Genomic DNA, 18,415 nt, shown 5'->3' on the forward strand with positions numbered 1-18,415 from the left:
AAAAAAATGTGTGGAATTATAAAACTTACAGTAAAAAGCACCATCTCTGGAGATGTGTGCAGATTCAACAAAAAGCCTGAGGGTCACCCCAAATTTGCCCGAGGGCCACATTTGGACCCCGGGCTGCACTTTGGGCAGCCCAGCTCTTCTCTGCTGAATGAGCAGCTATTTACAGATGCATAAATGAAGATACATACTCTCAGCTCTTTTGTGAATTTTATTAAGAAAACAATTGGACATGATAAAAACAAACCACTATTGATGGAATAAATAAGTCAAACCAAACCATTATTCTGTACACAATCTAAACTGAAACAGTATGGTCCCATGAAAACACAAGATTTTATATCTCACAGCTCTTTTTAACACATTTATGAGCAAACGAGCAATTGGCTCAATCAGGTGAAAGCTACAACATAAGTCCTTTAAAGAGAGTACATAATGCTGTATATAACTGTTATGTCAATACGTAGCATTTTAAGTACCAGCACTGCTGGACTGGGAATGAGGTATATGCTAGTCCATCCTCTAAACCAAAACAGTTCTCTTATTAGTTCTTTTCTCTCCATCCATGTATGTAGATTTTCTGAGATCTGATCCGAAGAGGTTGTACATGCTATTCCTTACAAACTTCAAGTAACTTGCTCTTAATGTTAATGACAGATCCACAAGATGAGACATGTATTGATTCGGTCAGTAGACAGCACCTTAAGGAAGATTGTTAAAAGTTTGAGCTAAAAGACCGGATGCTTAAGTGAACAGACAGGTTTTGGTCAATTGGAGGTAAGTCGTGTACACAGAACCCTTTCAGTGATCTCTGTGTTAAACTGGTCATCGTTATCGCCAACAAGAAATGTCGGTTTCTACTTTAAAGAAGAGTTAAAAAAAAGTGCTGCTTTAAGTAGAAAAGGACCATGCATTAAGATGGTAAAAGTGGATCATGGTAATAGTGTTCAAAGTTTCATTCACATTAAATAAAACAAATGTAGTTGCATCATGAGCATTGTGTACAATTACTTAAGTGATTCAGATTATAAGGCAAAAATCATGGCACCAAAATGTACTTGTGTCAACCTGCTTGACCTAAAATGTATGTTTCTTCATAGCAACTCAAGGCACGACTTAGGACCTAGACTATCTATGCCTGACTTGACTACTTGTCCGATGTGTTGTGACCAGTGGCCTCATAGTCCTTATGTACAAACCACCAACTCAATAAGACAAATGACTGGAGAAAGATTCCATGGATAGAGAAAAAAGATACTACAGCAGCAAAAATCTGTGATCGATTGCGACTTACCATAACAGTGCATTAACCCTCCTGAGGGAAAAGAAAATTATAGAAAATAACCCTTAACATCTCCTAAACAGATAAGACTGGGGGTTCCCCACGCATAGATCTGTGACCAGGTTAGCCAGTATTTGAGCCATAAGCATCAAACTCTCTCGTCTCAGGGCATGGTCGGACTCACCCCTGCCCTAACCTCACTGATGCAGTCGCCCGTGTGGGATCCCCAGTGTTAGAGTCTTTGTATTTGCAGGTCATTGTTGGTCTGCGGTGCCTGGGCCAGCATTCAGAGCTTCTCTTGGCTTTGTGTGGAGGAGAACTGGAAGGAAGCACAGAGGGAACGGCAAGAAGAGGTAATATCCATTCTCCCTCTGGCAGAGGAGTGTCTATTTGTAAATGTGTGGGGAAATGTCCAGCCTGTATTTGAATTTGGGTTGAAGGGTGAGAACAAAAAGGACAGTGAGGAGAGCAGTAGTGTCCATTAGCCCTAAATTACCTCGGGTTAATGGAAAGAGGTACAGAAGAGGATCAAGACAACGTGAGCGCCCAAAATTTAACAATCCTCATAGTCTTGAGATGAGGAATCCAGTTTGGTTTTCTTGCTGGGTGGGATGTCGTCATCTAGGTCCTTGGAAAGAAGAGCACGAAAACATTGTTAAACACAGCTGCTACCACATCTTCTTCCACACAGAACAACAACTAATTATATCTTTCTCTTTCAATACCAGCTGCTGCCTTTACACCTATTGTTCTTTTACCAGTAAAAAAGACAAAGCCCAGATGAGCCATCATGAAAAAAATGATATGTCTTAAAGTGTTGATCTGTGGATATAGTAGCATTTGCCTATATAAATAACTGATAGAATTTGATAGGATACAAATTAATCTCAAATTATTGTGTAATGCCTTTCAAAAGAAATAAGCCAATATCTACATTATTTTCCATCCAAAAATGACTGTAGCCAATGTACTTTTCTGAATGATGGAAATCACACCAAAGACTCTCATTAGGTCAGTAAATACGATGAACCTGTAAAGTACATGTATTAAAAAAATACTAAAGTTCTGTAATTGAGAACAGTGATTTCAGGGCACAGTTTCCCCATGTTTACCTGAGTGGCTTTATTGTCTGAAGGGTCTTTATCCTCCGAGGACAAACTGTCCCTCTTAGCACTTTGTGCCCGGTCTATGTCTGAGATGGTCTTACCTGAAAATTAAATACTGAGTTATAAAAGACATTCTTACATTATGCACAAAGAGACAATAATAGTCCCTCAAACACAGCCCTGTGTCTTTGCTGACACTATGTGGTGTATTGAAGTAACTGCATATTGCATGCATATTGAAGTAGGCTGCACAATATCAAAACAAACTTGTGACACGCGATACAGGTGTGAAACATTATAAGGACATGTAGTAGTTGTAATTTTTCAAACTAATATAAAACTTAAAACAGAACTTTTGCACATATTTTTTGTTTTAGGCTGTAAAAACATGTGTCGACCTCAGTCACACAGAAGACTTTAGTGATTTTGTGATATATTGTGTCATCATTTTTGTAAAGTATTAAATGGAAGCATGTGGAAATGTCATGAAAGCATGTTAACATTTCGTAAAAGCTGCACATGTTAATGTAATTAACGTGTGTATGTAATGTACATTGAACTCGGAATAAACAATCAATCAATCTTGCAATAAGGCCATTGCATCGCCTAATATTGCGATACATTATGTTTTGCGATATATTGTGCAGCCCAAATTGAAGCCTGTAGACTGACCCCTCTTGCTGTCAGGGCTCTGGTCACTTTTAGTCTCTCCGTTGTCCCGATGAGACATGAGGGTAGACTCTGGGGCAGGACTGGTGCTACAACTGTTTTCCTGCTTCACTGGGGATGAGTCAGCGATGGAGCTCTGGTTGCTGTTGTCGTCTAAACACAAAGACCAATCGTATAAAACCTAGACCAGCATTAAAGAGTGCGTATAGTAGACGAAGGATTATCCACCATGCATGTCCATCATGCCAGGAGACGAGCTGTTCTCTGGAGTTGTCACCTCTGAGCCATACTTCTCATCTTTACCTTTTTTCTTATTTTTATTTTTCTAAAATGGAGAACAAAAAAGCAGTTAGCACACACATTTTGTAATCATTTTTTTCTAGCTGGAAACTCTTAGAGGTGGCAGCACTTACATCATCTGATTTGGGCTCTGTCACAGGTACCCACTTGTAGATGCGAAGCGACGTATCACCAACTGTCACCCATTTCTTTTCCCTGTGAAAACAAGGCAAGGAGTTCATTATAGTGTCTCTAGGTCGGCACGGTCTGTGTGGATTATGCATGTTCTCCCACTAAAAACATGTACAATAGGCACGGGGGGATGAGAGTGTGTTTGAGAGTGTGCGTGTGGCACAACAGCTGGAAATAGACCCTACAATCCGGTGTGGCGTGTTTACATGCATGAGTCCCGTGTGTGTTCATGAACATGCACTGTCCCGATCAAATAAAATAAGCATATCTATACATTTTCAAAGCACAGGCATTATAGGCGACATGAAAATCAAATCAGCACTTGAATTAGCTTTTATAGGGAAGAAAAACATTGATAATGAATTGCCCATAGTAGTAATTTCTGTTTTATAGGCTTAACAATTGTTAACGCCATCAAAAAATACAAATCACAAATGTTTCAGGACAAAAATATCGATAGAAAAAAAAAAAAACGATCCCCATAAACTATCTCGAACCTTACAAGATTTAGTTATAATTAATTGCTAAATGAGGTCTCGCCAACTTATCCCTTAACGCGCTGCTTCCCAAAGCGGGGTCCGGGGCCCACTGAGGGGCCTCAGAGGCAGCACTGCAGCCTGAAGCTCGTCTTCAATACAAGTTTATTGAAAAAGTAATAATAAAGTTTTAAAGGAAAATCGCATATACTGCTAAAATGTTAGCTTTAAATCAGTATTTAGCCTGTCGTCTTTTGAACTGGTTACATTATATTAGATTTTAAGCAATACAATCTCACACCTTCCTCTGAATAGAACACATTATTATGGTTATTATGGTGGTTGGGTGGGCGGGAACTGCTTTTAATCTGTAAAGCACTTTGTGTTACAACCTTGTATGAAAAGCGCTTTATAAATAAAGTTTTGATTGATTGATCTTTGGGGGCCTCGTTGGATCTTCGGTTCAATAAGGGGCCCCAATAATCCGAATATTGGCAACTTCAGCCTTAACAAAACAAAGGCTGCAACTTCATTTTTTGTAATTCTTTACAGGTTGGTCCCTCAACAGAAACTTATCTACAAGAAAGACACCACTTTACCAAACTTTTCTTTTTTTTACTTTTAACTTGTTCAACACAAATAAAGGCGCCATGGTAAACATACGGCCGTGTCTAATTCATCGTCCTTATGCTGTCAAACCATGTACAGAAGGGTCTTTAGAGTTAAAAGACAGTCAGTACTTGTTCAGCCAGCCATGCACTTCAGAGGCTCACTTCCCTCTCCCAACCCCCACCACGTAGTCCCTTTCAATTAGACCCACAGGGCGACTCAAAGCGCTTCATTTAAAACTCAGACGGACCGTACTACTCCGGCTCGAGAGCGCCGTCCTCAAATTGTCGAGAAAGTGGACGTTTCGGCGCGCACCAAAGCCGCCGCTGCCTTTGAGCTGAACAGCGCGCAGCAATGGCTTCATGTGACTGCATCGAAATGGCTTCTGGGTTCAACCCCGGCCGCTAGAATCTACAATAAAACCCGAAGTGTGAACTGGATGCACGGGCGGTATCAGACCGTCACATCACTTGGGTGCCCCGAGCGCACCTGAGCCGCGAGTACATCTGCCGTAATTTGCCCTCACAAATGTCCTTTCTTTAAATTCATCGCTCTCCTTCTCGCTCCTTCCCTCTCCTCCCCCAACAAGCAAGCCTTCTCGTGTTAGATATGCCCAGTTTTTGTCTATTTTCTTACCATTTTCGAACTTTCTCGATAGCTGCCATAACCCTCTTGATGTCATCCTTCGCCCTGCTCCGGGTCTCAGCTCGCACTGACCTGCCCGACATTGCCGCGGAGGGTATAATATTTTTAAAGCTCGCCGGCAGTTCAGACACAATGAAAACAGTAGAGCGCACGGAGCCGTCACTGCGCATGCGCGGGTGGAGAAGGAGGGGGTGGCGGTGGTGGCGAGGGGGGCGATGGGATGAGGGAGGAGAGGGACCCCGCTGCGTATGCGCTGTGACTGGAGAACAAAGAGCTGCAATAGAGCCACACTGGAAATGACTGTTCTCCATCAGTGCAAACTTTGCGTCCAAACCTTTTACGCCGTTTCGTAACTTAATGTGGAATGTGTGATCGGTCTAGCGACTACAGCCCATGAAAGTCCCCATTCTTCTATCCAGGAGCCTCACAACCTCTGCCCTTTGGAGCATCAACCAGCGTCTTACATTCGGATCAGTGTAATGGACAGAATAACGAGTGTGTTTCTGGGTTCAGATGCTATGTTAACATCTTAATTTGTTATAGGGTATTTAAAAAGCAGTACTAAGTAACGTGTTTACCTTAATAAATCCGTTCCGTAGTCCCTGTGGGGGTAATACAAGTGTTTATGGGATGATTGGAGGGTCTTTCATCTCCCCCTGGTGTCTCTGGCCAGAAAACCATGTTTGCAACTTGACTGCCACCGGTCCGGAGAAAGCAACACACACTAATGTAATCACGAAGAAGAAGCTAACATGCTAACGGGCAAAGCTAACTGCGAGCTAACGTCACTTTAAACAGTATTTACAGCCAGGTTTGAGTGAAAAAAAATATTTCCATTGTATAATTGGGTGCACAGTAACCCTCTCTCCCTTCGCCTTTCCTGTCTACTCTCCAAGACAATTAATAAGTTAAAAAATCGTAACTTGCTACTACACCTGCAGTTGCGCTTTTGGCCTCTAGGGGGAAGAGTTACTTAGTACTGCTTAGAGCACATTAGACTTTTCCCACCAGGAAAAAGTTAACACAAATCTATTTACGGTTTCACTTGCAACCATAATTATTACTGAAGGCTGCGCCCTGCATGATTTTCATTCTAATCTTGATAGAACCCACAGTGGTTGCTGTGACCAGGGCCGAATTTAAGTAAAATGGGTCCCAGGGCTAAAGTTTTTTCAGCCCCCCACCCCCCCATAATCAATCAATATTTACATACATAGCACCTTAACAACATCTGTACATACTGTATGTCTGTCTGTTGGATTTCTCTCTCTCTACAATGAACACGCAGAAGTAATTTCTTAAACATAGCACTAGTTTTAAAAAAAATGACAAATTTGTGAAGGAAAAAAAAAACAGTTTAACATAATGAGCCCAGTTTGAGCTCCGTGGCCCTCGCGGTAGAACCTTTGTGATGGGGGGACACATTCAAAAGGGGGGTCTGGGGGTCCTCCCACAGAGATGTTTTTTTATTTTAATGGTGCATAGACCTGGTTTATTCTCGGGTAAAAAATAATCTGATAAATGTGAGGGAGTCTGCAAAGAGAGAGGGAACTAGTTTACAGCCCGCACTGAGCTCACATGTTCCCCCTTCAACCTGCTGGGGCCCTGGGCTTAGCCCCTGTAAACCCCTTCATGAATCCGGCCTTGGCTGTGACATCATCTGCATGTCAGAACTTTTTCTCTTCCTGTGTTCAACCTGGGCCATTTAGTTCCCACCAACTTCGATAATGTTCTAATTTTCAATGTGGCCAATCGAATAGTGCAATAAAGTTATATTTATTTAGAGAATGAGATGATCTCCATATACTTGCGTACAATTTGCTTCTAGGCTATATCCTATTCTGGCCTGCACAATAGTCTTTATCGCCAAATTACTGTTAGGTGACACAGATGCAACAATTGGTATTTTTTAGGTCTTGTTTTCACACAATTCCATATAAAAACCGCGTACAATTTGAATTAAAAGTATTGCGTTGAAATTGTTAGTAAAATATCACAAGACCTTTGTTTTGATCAAACTTAATTCGTTTAACGCACTGCCCTCTTGTGGAAGGTTTCAGAATTGCAGACTGTAGAGAACAAAGTGTTCCTTTTGCTCTCTCGAAACACATTTACGGCTAAATCATATATACGTTTTACTTTTGTCAGCGTTATTGTACAAAACGAATATGTACAAAAACAAAACAATAAATAAATAAAAAATCGTGTGCGTCGCTTCTGCGTGATGGATCAAACGTCATCATTGTGTGACACGCGAACACGCAGCAGTTTGAGCTTCAATGTTTGAGCCATATTTCCCCTGGTAAATCTTTTAATACTCTCATGTGGTAAACACCCGGTTTGGTTTAAGTGAGTTAAATGTCTGTACCACCCGTACATTGAAATAAATCTTTATTTGAGGCGCTACAATGCTCTGTTGATTCAGTTTTATTTTCAATAGCTTCCAGCTACAGTGAGTGACCACACCTGAAGTTTGCAGTCACTTTACAAAATACTTACATAAAGTAGATCTTCAGAATGAACAAAGAAGGTGAGTCAACATCTGGATCTATTAGGTCAATTTCCTCCTCATGCTCTCCGTTTCACTGTTTTTGTTTATGTAAAATGTAAAGGATGAGTTTCTCTCACAGTGGGCCATTTTACGAATGTCAGTACATGATGTGTGTGATTTGCTTCATCCAGAGTTGGTGGGGTATTTTAAAGCCCAGATACTGAAAGACCCAGATATGGCCTCTGCAGTTGCTGCCATTCGGACCCTGTTGGAGTTCCTGAAGAGAGATAAAGGTGTGGTTTCTTCTTGTCTCTTAACATTGTCATTTGAACTTAATTGTTTAAATATGTAATTGCTGCCGTCCTCTCCAGGTGAAACTATCTTGGGTTTAAGAGAGAGCTTGACAGCTGCCACTGACTGCCTGACAGGAGTAGACTCTTCTGTCGCTGTGTCATCAGGAGGAGAGCTGTTTCTGCGCTTCATCAGTCTTACATCTCTGGAGCACCAAGTTAGTCTGTGACTAAACATGTCCATTTACAAAGAAACAAAGTCTGCTGTATTGTCAAATCTACAGCACTTAGAGTCGCCTTCATTTAAATAACAATGTCTACAAATCTTTTTTCTGTCAGGATCTCTCTCGATGTAAGAAAGTTATGGAGGAGAGAGGAGAACTTTTTCTGGAAAAGATCTCAATGTCCAGAGCAAAGGTTGCTAAACTGTGTCACACATTCATCAAAGATGGTGCAGTAAGTAACGCTCTATAACTTATGTGTTAATAATGCAATTTACCAGCCACGACTGGACTGGACTGTTTTTGTATTATGAAGCTGATTGTTTGTTGAGACTCCCAGCTCAAATGTTTCTTGTTCTTGTTAGAAAATTCTTACTCACTCCTACTCCAGAGTGGTCCTTCGGGTGCTGGAGAAAGCTGCAGCTGAGAAGAAACGTTTCTCTGTGTATGTCACTGAATCACAGCCTGATGCAGCAGGGTACGAGAACAAAAACTCTAGCTCCATCTTTGCTGTTACTACAATGTTTTCATTTATTTCTTTTTTTATCCTCTTTTTTTCAGACGACAGATGGCAGTAGAACTAAGAAAACTCAATGTCCCAGTAACGGAGGTCTTGGATGCAGCAGTAGGGTGAATTGCGTTATATATATTTGTTTAAGAGATTCAGATCAGTGTTCCTAAACTGTTTGATTGTTTTGATCGTAAGCCTTATGATCAATGCTTAAATCAACAGATCTGTGAGCAAATACTCTACATATAGTAAGATGGGGTCAAACTGCTACTTTGCTTAAATGTATACTTTTATTTGGGTCAAACAAAGCTTGTCATGATCTATGGAAGGTCCTGAAGCTAAAACGTGTGGAGCTGCTGATTTAGACATTTATTGTATTGTAACCAAAGCACGCTGTAGTAATTACATTTTGCTTTTGATAGATATGTATTGGAGAAGGTAGACCTCGTTATTGTTGGCGCTGAAGGTGTAGTTGAAAGTGGAGGAATAATCAACAAGGTATAACATTCAAACAATTGCATGTGTTTAGACAGTATCCCAACACGATACATTTTGTCTTTTTTTAGATTGGCACTTATCAGATGGCGCTGTGTTCCAAGGCTCACAATAAGCCCTTCTACGTTGTGGCAGAAAGTTTTAAATTTGTTCGTCTTTATCCACTAAATCAGCAGGATGTGCCAGATAGATTTAAGGTAAGGGCAAATTTGAACATGAACGCCTGAGTGTCAATGTCTTTCTAACATAGTCTTTATTCCAACAGTACAAAGCAGATACATTAAAGACTGTACAAAATCTGTCTGAGGAGCATCCAATGATCGACTATACTCCTCCTTCACTCATTACGCTCTTATTCACTGATCTGGGAGTGCTCACGCCATCAGCTGTCAGCGATGAACTTATTAAGCTCTATTTATAGTATCACAAGTTCTCCAAAATAAAAAACATTAAAAGTGCTTTGAGAGAATTTGTGTGAAATTAGTCTTCTTCGTCTGAGCTGCCACTTGACTGTTTTCTTTGGCTTTTTGACTTCGAGCGACCGGTAATCTGCTTCTCAAAGTCCTCTCCGGTGATTTGTCCTTTCTTCAGTTTTTTCAGGAGGCGTGTGTCATTTAAAAGTTCATTCATCTCTTCCTCATCAACATCCGAGCCCTGCAAAAAAAAAAAAAAAGACCTTGAAGCTTCCTTTTTCTTTTCAAAACGGTGTAAAATTGATGTACCTCATTATGCTTCCTCTTGGCTGCCTTCTTTTTCCTCCGATCAGTCTTGTTTTTCTGCTTTGACCAGGCTTGGTGTTTGACAAAGGTTCTCCTTGTCTTCACTTGGTTCTTTCGCTCTTCCATCATCTTCTGTCTCTGTTTTTCTCTGTTCTTATCTTTGTACTTTATGGTGTCTGTATCTATCTCTGTTGCAATGAAGTCAGGCAAGGTTTTCCCTCTCAACTCCGGCATTTTGGGCAGACGAAGAAGCGCAAAACCATGAGCTAGAGCTGTAAAATCCAGATCTAGAAAAGAGACCTGAGGTAAATATCACTACAACTACCAGGTTAATGTGCAGTATTTTACCTTTTACTCTGAAAATGAGACTACATTCATGTTTGGCATAGGCCTGAACATTGGAGACAAAGGCTCTCATGCCTCTTTCAAACATATCACGATCTGCTAGAGCCATGGTCTTTACTTTAGGAAGCACATCAACCACATCACTTATTGGAGGCATCTGTTCTAGGGGACACTAGAGTGGAAAATATATTACAAAATTGCAGTTTTAATCAGCACTTCTATTCAAGGTGACAAATTCAACAGATAGCCCAACGTACTTTTTGGTTGATGGATAGGAAACTGACATAGGACTCCTCCATTGGCAGGAGAAAGACCAATGCATTTCCCTGGTTCCCAATCCGTGCAGTACGTCCACACCGATGTACAAAAGCACTGGAATACAGTTGACAAAATAATGTCAAAAATTAAATCTGTATTCACGATGTTTTGTAGTGCACAAACTTAATGACAAAGTTTAAATACAACACCTGGCATTGCTGGGTGGGTCGTACTGAAGCACCCAGTTCACCTCCGGGATATCAATGCCTCTTGCCATGACATCTGTACAGACCAGGATCCCACTGACAAACCACGTACAAGAAAATAATTCATTGGCCACAGCGAACAGCACTTTGTCTTTTTACTAAACTCACCTTTTTAAATTCCGAAAGTTGGAAAATATTTTATTACGCTTGTTTTTCATTTTCCCATGGATGCACTGGACATCGACCTTTTTAATAAGAGTCTGCAATGCACGACTGTAGTAATCCACACAGGCACAAGTGCTGAAGAAGAAGTCATTACAATGAGCTCAACGCCAATGACAATATTTCCTTTGACAATCGTTAGGAGAGATATAGAAAAACACACCTAAAGAAGACCAGATTTTTTTCATGCTTGTGTTGCCTGAGGAAAGCCACCAGATGATTGAACTTCTCTTCTGGCCGACACACCTGCGAGACAAGATGTTTGCAAAAGGTTTCAGGCCAATAGACTTTTGCTTCTGTAAAATGAACTTACGGTGTAGTAGTTGGCCAATCGTGAAGGGGTTTTCTGTGTGTGTGAATCTGCTACGCCTTTTTCCTTGACGGTGATCCGTACAGGGTTCCTGAGACCTGCTCTCACCAGCTTCTCCACCTCCTGCGTCTGGGTAGCTGAAAACAAGCCAGTGCGCCGCTGTTTGGGTAAATAACTAAGAATAGTGTTCAGACTGGGAAACACAGAAAAGAGACAACGGTTACTTTTTGATATTCTTCCCAGATCAGCTTTAGCTATATTTCGATTACATAAAAAGTAAGTTTTGCTTTTTGTTTACCTTGTCTCAAATCCCATGTCAAGCAGCCGATCAGCCTCATCAAGGACAAGCACATCAAGAAACTTCATGTAGCTTGCCATGTCCAGGCCATCCCCCTTCCTCCTAAACATGTCCTCCAGACGCCCTGGAGTTGCTACCACAATGTTTGCCCTAAGAATAATAACTATTCATTAGCAGACCTTTGTGGTTCAATTAAATATGGCAACACTTCCTACCCATGCGCTTTGAATTTCTCCACATCTTCTATTGGGTTAGTACCACCAATGAGCAAGATCTGTCTGTAAAACAAAACCAAATAGTAGAACAAAACAATACAAAACCCAACAACCGAAAGGAAAGTTCTACCAAGTAGGCAAAACTTACGTAAATTGAGGAAAGCTCTTAAGGAATGTCTCCACCACTTCGCTGATCTGAAGAGCAAGTTCTCTTGTGGGAGTGATAATAAGAGCACCAACCTGAGGACAAACATTGACTGTAAATAGGACGACCGCAGGGGCCAACCTTTGCATTGAACGGAGGAGCATTTTTCAGCAGCAAGTTTCTCACTTAAAACTAAACAAATCACCAACTTTTCATTGTATGCATGTTTACCTTTAATTTCTTCATCTCTTTCTCAAATCAACGACAGAATTCACAACAGGCTATTTAATAGGATATACAGGTGCTCGTCATATAAGTAGAACATCATGAAAAAGTGCATGTACTGAGTTTATATCATGTATTAGTTTCACATTTTAAGTAAATGCAAAGTGACCTATGTCAAGCCTTTGTTTGTTATGTTGATAATTATGGCATTTTTAAAATATTCCCATTTTCTGAAATTTTTTATAGGCTGTGAGCAATAATAATCAAAATGATAACAGATAAAGACTACATATCTCACTTTGCAGGTAATTAGTCTATCATATTAGTTTCAGTTTAAGTTGAATAACTGTATAGGCTAAGTTGATAGATGAGATTCATGTTATGACATTAAGCATCATATTTGTCCACGACACACTCAGACACATACTTCCTTATACATGTATATACATTCACAGACACATACTTGCATTTTCTTTAGCTTTTCTTCACGCTTTAGGAGCAGCTCTATCATCGGAATGACAAAAGCGAGCGTTTTTCCACTTCCAGTCACCTGCAACATAACATCGTTGATCACTACGTTCTGTGCAATTGTTGACATACGGTGCTACGTAAAAATAAATTACCGCTTCTGCCGCCACATCTTTGTTTCTCATGAACAGGGGGATACAGGTAGCCTACAGCAGATATTGTTTAATTAAAGATAATGGTATGTCTAGTTCAATAACCACGTTACTTTGGAGTACCGACCTGTACGGGCGTCATGTGTGTAAAGTTGAGTTCCTTAAGTGTACGTAAAATGTTGTCGTTAAGTTTTACAGGTAAACTTTCCCATGTCCCGTCCGTTGTGTTTGACATTGTAAATTTTAAGCACAGATTTATGCTAAAAAAACTAAAAACCTCAATCCACGCTGTTTTGCTCCGTTGGTGCGCTGGTGTTTAGCGTCCGATGGAGCGTGATGAGCGTGGATGGTTCCTACTAGTGGAAAAAGTTAAATAATCATTTGCCTTCGTAAAATTATTAACTATTTTCTCACATTGTAATATCATATAGTGAATTCATTAAAAAAATATTTTTTTTAAAGGGTCGTAATCGTAAATATACATTAACCCCTTAGCCATATTTGGCTCCGCCCCCATTGTGTCTGCATCTCCGGGGCCATAACTTTCGCATACAAATACTGTCATATGTTTCACCTCTAAGCGTTCAGTGGACTCTCAGCAACACATTCATCCCCTCCAATTTCAAATCAACAGATCCTACCTCAAACAGCAAGCCACAATATGTCAATTTGTCATAATTTGTTGTACATATTTTGGTCAGTGACAAATAAATGCTATTGTGTAATGTTTTTGGAAAAAATGGTGTTCATTTTTAGACAGGGAATACAATTTTGTGACCCGATATGTCCCTATGACTAAAATACGTAATTTCTGTAAAAAAAAAAAAAAAAAAAGAAAAAGTAAAAAATTATTATTATTTTTTTTTAAATTTGGCACAATTTGACACAGTTAGATTCCGCCTGGACTTTTTTTTTTAATAAAGCATGTATAACTTTAGTGTTTTGACCTACTGATATTTTGTTGACTGCAGGGAGCACAGATTATATTGATTATTTCCATTTCTGTTCTTATTTGCTACAGCACAGACAGAGAAAGAGCATTTTTAGGTGCAAATATGTGTTTTTCATTCAGGCGGAATTTTGATTTTTCTGTTTCAATCTAATTTTTACTTTACTCATTTTTTTAAATTATTTTTCACTGAAACAAAAAGTCCCAAGGATAAAGTTTATTTTGGTACCAAGATTAGCCATCTACCCCTTGTAGAGGCTGAGTTAAACCCAAATAAACACATGTATAGCATTTTGGGGGAAAGGGCCCTAAACAAGAAAGGGTTAATAGTGCATAATAAGTGTATGTTTCGGATTGTTGTCTTGCTGGAAGGTGAACCTCCGCCCCAGTTTCAAGACATTTGTAGACTCAAATGTTTTCATCCAAGATTGCCCTGTATTTGCCCCCATCCATCTTCCCTGTCCCTGCTGAAGATAAGCCACCCCCAGAGCCTGATGCTACCACCATGTTGGGGATGACAGTGGGGATGGTGTGTTCAGGGTGATGTGCAATGTTACTTTTGCGCCAAACATAGCGTTTTTCCACATGTTTGCTGTATCCCCCATGTGGCTTCTGGCAAACAGCAAACAGGACTTCTTATGGTTTTCCCTTTAAAAAATGGCTTCTTCTAGCCACTCTTTCATAAAGGTCAGATTTGCGCAGTGTACGACAAATAGTCCTGTGTACAGTTTCCCCCACCTGAGCTGTAGCTCTCTGCAGTTCATCCAGGGTCATCATAGGCTTCTTGGTAACAGCTCTGGTCAGTGCTCTCCTTGTTAAGTTCAGGAGGACGGCCAGGTCTTGGTAGGTCACAAATGTATTTATGAAAATAATTGCTAATAAGTATTTATTTCAAAACAAATTAATTTGGAGTGTTTAATGCACCTGTCGTCCTTACAGTCATATTTGATAATCGTATTTGTGATATACACATATTGTTTATCCATATACATTTGCTTAATTTTAGCTCCAATGGGCTAAATTGGGGTAAATGTTATCCAATTGAAAAAAGAAAAAAAAAAACTCACCATGAGAGCAGTCTCTACTATTGCCATGAATTCCAGGGGTTGGAATATATATATATATATATATATATGAAATTTTAGCAAAATCTTTGTGACTCTGTTTTATTCTTTGTTAAAGGTGGGGACGCTAGAGTGGGTTGTCTCATGATCGTAAAGTCGCGGGTTCGAATCCCAGCTCCTGCAGGTGCATGCTTCACCCACATTGCCTCCAGTGTCTGCGCACATTGCTGTATGAATGAGATTGTGAATGGGCTCCTGGCTGTGCTGCGCTTTGGGCCTGATGAAGGTAGAAAAGTGCTCAAATCAAATAACTCGGCAAAATGACATGAGAATGGTATCTACATCCAACCATTCTGCTATACACAAAATATGTAACTGTCATACTTCTCTTACTTCATTCTAAAAGGCCAATAAAAAAATAACTCCATAATTACATAATATCGTCTTTATTATGAAACATGGGGCCTTTTCCCCGCAACCATTACACAGATCAGTTTATTGGACTGTTCTAGTCACACAAATTGGATGCCGTGACCTGAGTAGATAATTAACTCAAGTTCACTTTGGATTGTTAATACAAAACTGGAGCATATTTAATGAAATGTGTCATTACTTCCTTTGACGTTCACTTTTTCACTTCTAGACCTGTCAAAATGTTTACATGTCACTTAACATACTCCAGAAACAAATTTAAAATGTGTACATGAATAACAGAATTTAAAATTCCAAACCTCAACTAAAGAACTCAAATATAAGCAACAAAGCACACAGCAGTCATCAGGGATTTGGGATCATCTTCACCAGCCCTCATCAATCAACATGTAACATCTCAGCTCTGCTCCACTGTTGCGGCAAAAAAACAAACCCTCTCCCTCTGTTCCAAATCCAGTGTTGGGTCTTTTGTTTGGATTCCTACTGTTTGGTAGTAGGTTATATGGATGGAAATATTTGTTTTGACCTGACACAATTTTTTTCTGAACAAAGGAGACATAGATTTTCAACTTATAGCATTATTTCCCCCAGAACCAACAACAAAAAAACAACTCTTAGAAAAACCTCCTTTGAATTATCTTATACATTTACAAAGAGTGAAGAAAATTATGTGACCATTGCACAATCTGAACATTCAGCGTGGTAAAGAATCCAAACCATATAAATTATTCGTAGAACACTTAAAAAACAAAAAAACATCTGAAAGGATTTTGTTGACTATTGGGGCATTTTTAATCAACTTTGCTGACTTGTGCCTAAAATGTATTTATAGAACGAACTGGCTATAATTGATGTGAACTATACTTGCACACAAAAAAGAAAACAGCCTTTGAAAAACAAATTGACAACTGACCTCTATTTGCCTTTTTTTCTTTTTTTTTCTTCTCCTTTTTACAATTAAATGGCAATGACAAAATGGCAAGTTGGAGCAGCAGCCTTTACCGAAATTAACAGCCAGTCTTGTTTTGCAGAGAGTAAATAACAATCTTCATGTTGAAACACAGTCGGTGCAACATCCGTTTCATTACACCACTCGTCGAACTTCAAAAAATCTCTTCAGATAGTAAATCTGTCCAAGTGTCATTGCAACTAGAACAAGTGCTTCAAAGAAGGACCACAAGACCACTCTGCTGTTCGTGTTGTCATTGACTAGAGTAAAAGAAGAAAACAATTACAATGGAATCAATACGTCGCATGCATAGTTTCTCCCCAACTTACTTGCTCTGTGTATCCTCTCACGGACCTCCATGTACTCCTGCTCATGCTTTACCGCCGTCATGGCAACTGCTAACTCATTGATCATCTCCTCCAGCTTGTTTTGGTGAGCTGGAGAGAATTTATGTAAAAAAACAAAAGACAACACATCATCAGTAGGGTAAAACTAACTAATGATGGTCTAATCCCAGCCCACATTCCCTATTAGTAGGTGAACAATCCAAAAGCTTTCTGAATTCTGCTTCATTATCAGGAAGAACCGACATCTTTCTATCATTGTAAAGCAAAGATAGGAAGAGAAGACTTCGGTTCCAATCATAAATCTAAACGTGTAATAACGGCTTAAATGACATGCATGGAAAATTAAAAAATGCTGCAAGTATAAAAAAAATTGGAATCCGGTGCAATAAATGTGCAGTTTTCAAACTAGCTCTGCTAAATGATGAGAAAGCACACATGGTTAGACCAAGAAAGCAAGAAAACCAAGAAAACTTAACAGTCCATTCAAAATCTAAAATCAATCTCATAACACCAAGCCCTCACACCCTACCATCCCAGCTGTCGTCACCTATAAGGGATAAGGGATAAGAACACCCAGAGCAAAGTCAAGAAATAGTAGAAAGGAGAGAATTTGTGTGAGGAATGTGTGGTTTTAAAGTTTGTTTCATACCCTCTGTCTCCATATCCTGGCCTTTGGGGGCTTCCCCAATATCAATGGTGAACATGACTATCTTAGGGGTCATGGTGGACATCTTGTTGCTGAAGCAAAACTTGTAGGTCCCATCCATGTGTGCTGCCACAGAATATTTCCCACTTGACTCTCTGTCTCCTTTATAGATCTGCTTACCATCTGGCCCAGTTATCTGAACGAGAGAAAAATAAATATTAGTAAATATAGATCTATCTCAACGTTATTTATCAAACATTATAATAATTTAATATACATTTAGGAAATAAGCTACATATGTTACAGTTACGGCCTGTGATACATTAACATATGGTAACTGGAATTAAAGCCACTTCGTGCAGATATGCACGTATAAAACCACACGCCGACATGTTTTTAAACTCTTAATATTTCTCAAATGAAATAAATTAAATACTAGTTGACCATCGGCTGATAACTTAGATACACCTGTCACTTCCTGTATCTAGCATTAGCAACAACAGAGCGTTAAACTGTGTATTGGAAGTTACATATTTCTAATTTCATAATGATTTCTATAAAGCACAGCATTAATACTTTGTAAACTGTTTGTATGATTAAGCTAAATCACGAAACTGCATAACCAAGCTAAGTGTTGCGTAGACCTTACGTGGCTAAGCTAATACTAGCAACGGCCTTATAAAGCTCATTTGCGAATCTTTTCAAGATAATGCCCCATCGTTAACATTTTAAATCACATCTTTAAAACCCCTTACCTCAACATCAATATCTAGGAAACCTCCTTCGGCCACTTCAAACATCAGACCCATCTTGGTGCCAGAGTTGACCCGCTCGTAGAAACACTCTTCGGCATGGGCGTCTATGCTAACAAAGTAGCCCGATGCAGTAGCACACAGGACGGTCAATAAAATACACAATTCTGAAAGAGTAAACATGTTTAACGCGCGTTACGTTTCTGTACAGTGTAAATGAAGAAGTATCAGTGCCGCAGTAGATCCTGCAGACTAACAGGTTACGAATTGATGTGATAGAGTAAATGCAAAGGGCAGCCTCTCTGATCCGTGCTGCTCTGTGGCTATGCCACGTACGGAGTAAACGGCAGCTGGGGAGGGACAAAAAACACTAGTCAAAAATCAAGGGGAAAAAAACGATGGACAAACATCGAAAAGTATGAACTGTGAGGACACTGGAGA

At 39.7% G+C, this 18,415-nt stretch overlaps 4 protein-coding genes across 4 annotated transcripts; 1 reads left to right on the forward strand and 3 right to left on the reverse strand.

Moving 5' to 3' along the window:
• Positions 1-245: 245 nt before the first annotated feature.
• Positions 246-5,431, reverse strand: bcl7a (BAF chromatin remodeling complex subunit BCL7A). The gene is made up of 6 exons (XM_079551743.1): positions 5,256-5,431; positions 3,477-3,558; positions 3,292-3,388; positions 3,067-3,216; positions 2,401-2,495; positions 246-1,916 (listed from the first exon to the last, which is right to left on the reverse strand). Exons 1-6 carry the CDS (start codon positions 5,345-5,347, stop codon positions 1,842-1,844), a joined length of 591 nt encoding a protein of 196 aa, XP_079407869.1. The 5' UTR covers positions 5,348-5,431; the 3' UTR covers positions 246-1,841.
• A 2,094-nt stretch (positions 5,432-7,525) lies between these two features.
• eif2b1 (eukaryotic translation initiation factor 2B, subunit 1 alpha) lies at positions 7,526-9,693 on the forward strand (the record flags this gene model as incomplete). Its single annotated transcript, XM_079551553.1, has 10 exons — positions 7,526-7,566; positions 7,705-7,794; positions 7,947-8,048; positions 8,127-8,263; positions 8,385-8,501; positions 8,632-8,744; positions 8,828-8,896; positions 9,200-9,275; positions 9,344-9,469; positions 9,538-9,693. Exons 2-10 carry the CDS (start codon positions 7,782-7,784, stop codon positions 9,691-9,693), a joined length of 909 nt encoding a protein of 302 aa, XP_079407679.1. The 5' UTR covers positions 7,526-7,566; positions 7,705-7,781.
• A 59-nt stretch (positions 9,694-9,752) lies between these two features.
• On the reverse strand, positions 9,753-13,155 carry ddx55 (DEAD (Asp-Glu-Ala-Asp) box polypeptide 55; the record flags this gene model as incomplete). Its single annotated transcript, XM_079551552.1, has 14 exons — positions 12,963-13,155; positions 12,839-12,889; positions 12,679-12,765; positions 11,994-12,085; positions 11,846-11,908; positions 11,631-11,780; positions 11,336-11,525; positions 11,186-11,268; positions 10,969-11,100; positions 10,804-10,896; positions 10,594-10,708; positions 10,340-10,508; positions 9,995-10,278; positions 9,753-9,926 (listed from the first exon to the last, which is right to left on the reverse strand). The coding sequence occupies exons 1-14, from the start codon at positions 13,068-13,070 to the stop codon at positions 9,753-9,755; spliced, it is 1,791 nt and encodes a 596-aa protein (XP_079407678.1). The 5' UTR covers positions 13,071-13,155.
• A 2,123-nt stretch (positions 13,156-15,278) lies between these two features.
• tmed2 (transmembrane p24 trafficking protein 2) lies at positions 15,279-18,324 on the reverse strand. The gene is made up of 4 exons (XM_079582824.1): positions 17,978-18,324; positions 17,226-17,418; positions 16,559-16,666; positions 15,279-16,489 (listed from the first exon to the last, which is right to left on the reverse strand). The coding sequence occupies exons 1-4, from the start codon at positions 18,155-18,157 to the stop codon at positions 16,365-16,367; spliced, it is 606 nt and encodes a 201-aa protein (XP_079438950.1). The 5' UTR covers positions 18,158-18,324; the 3' UTR covers positions 15,279-16,364.
• Positions 18,325-18,415: the final 91 nt, after the last annotated feature.

Source organism: Gobius niger, assembly GCF_951799975.1.
Source record: "Gobius niger genome assembly, chromosome: 2".
NCBI lineage: Eukaryota > Metazoa > Chordata > Actinopteri > Gobiiformes > Gobiidae > Gobius > Gobius niger.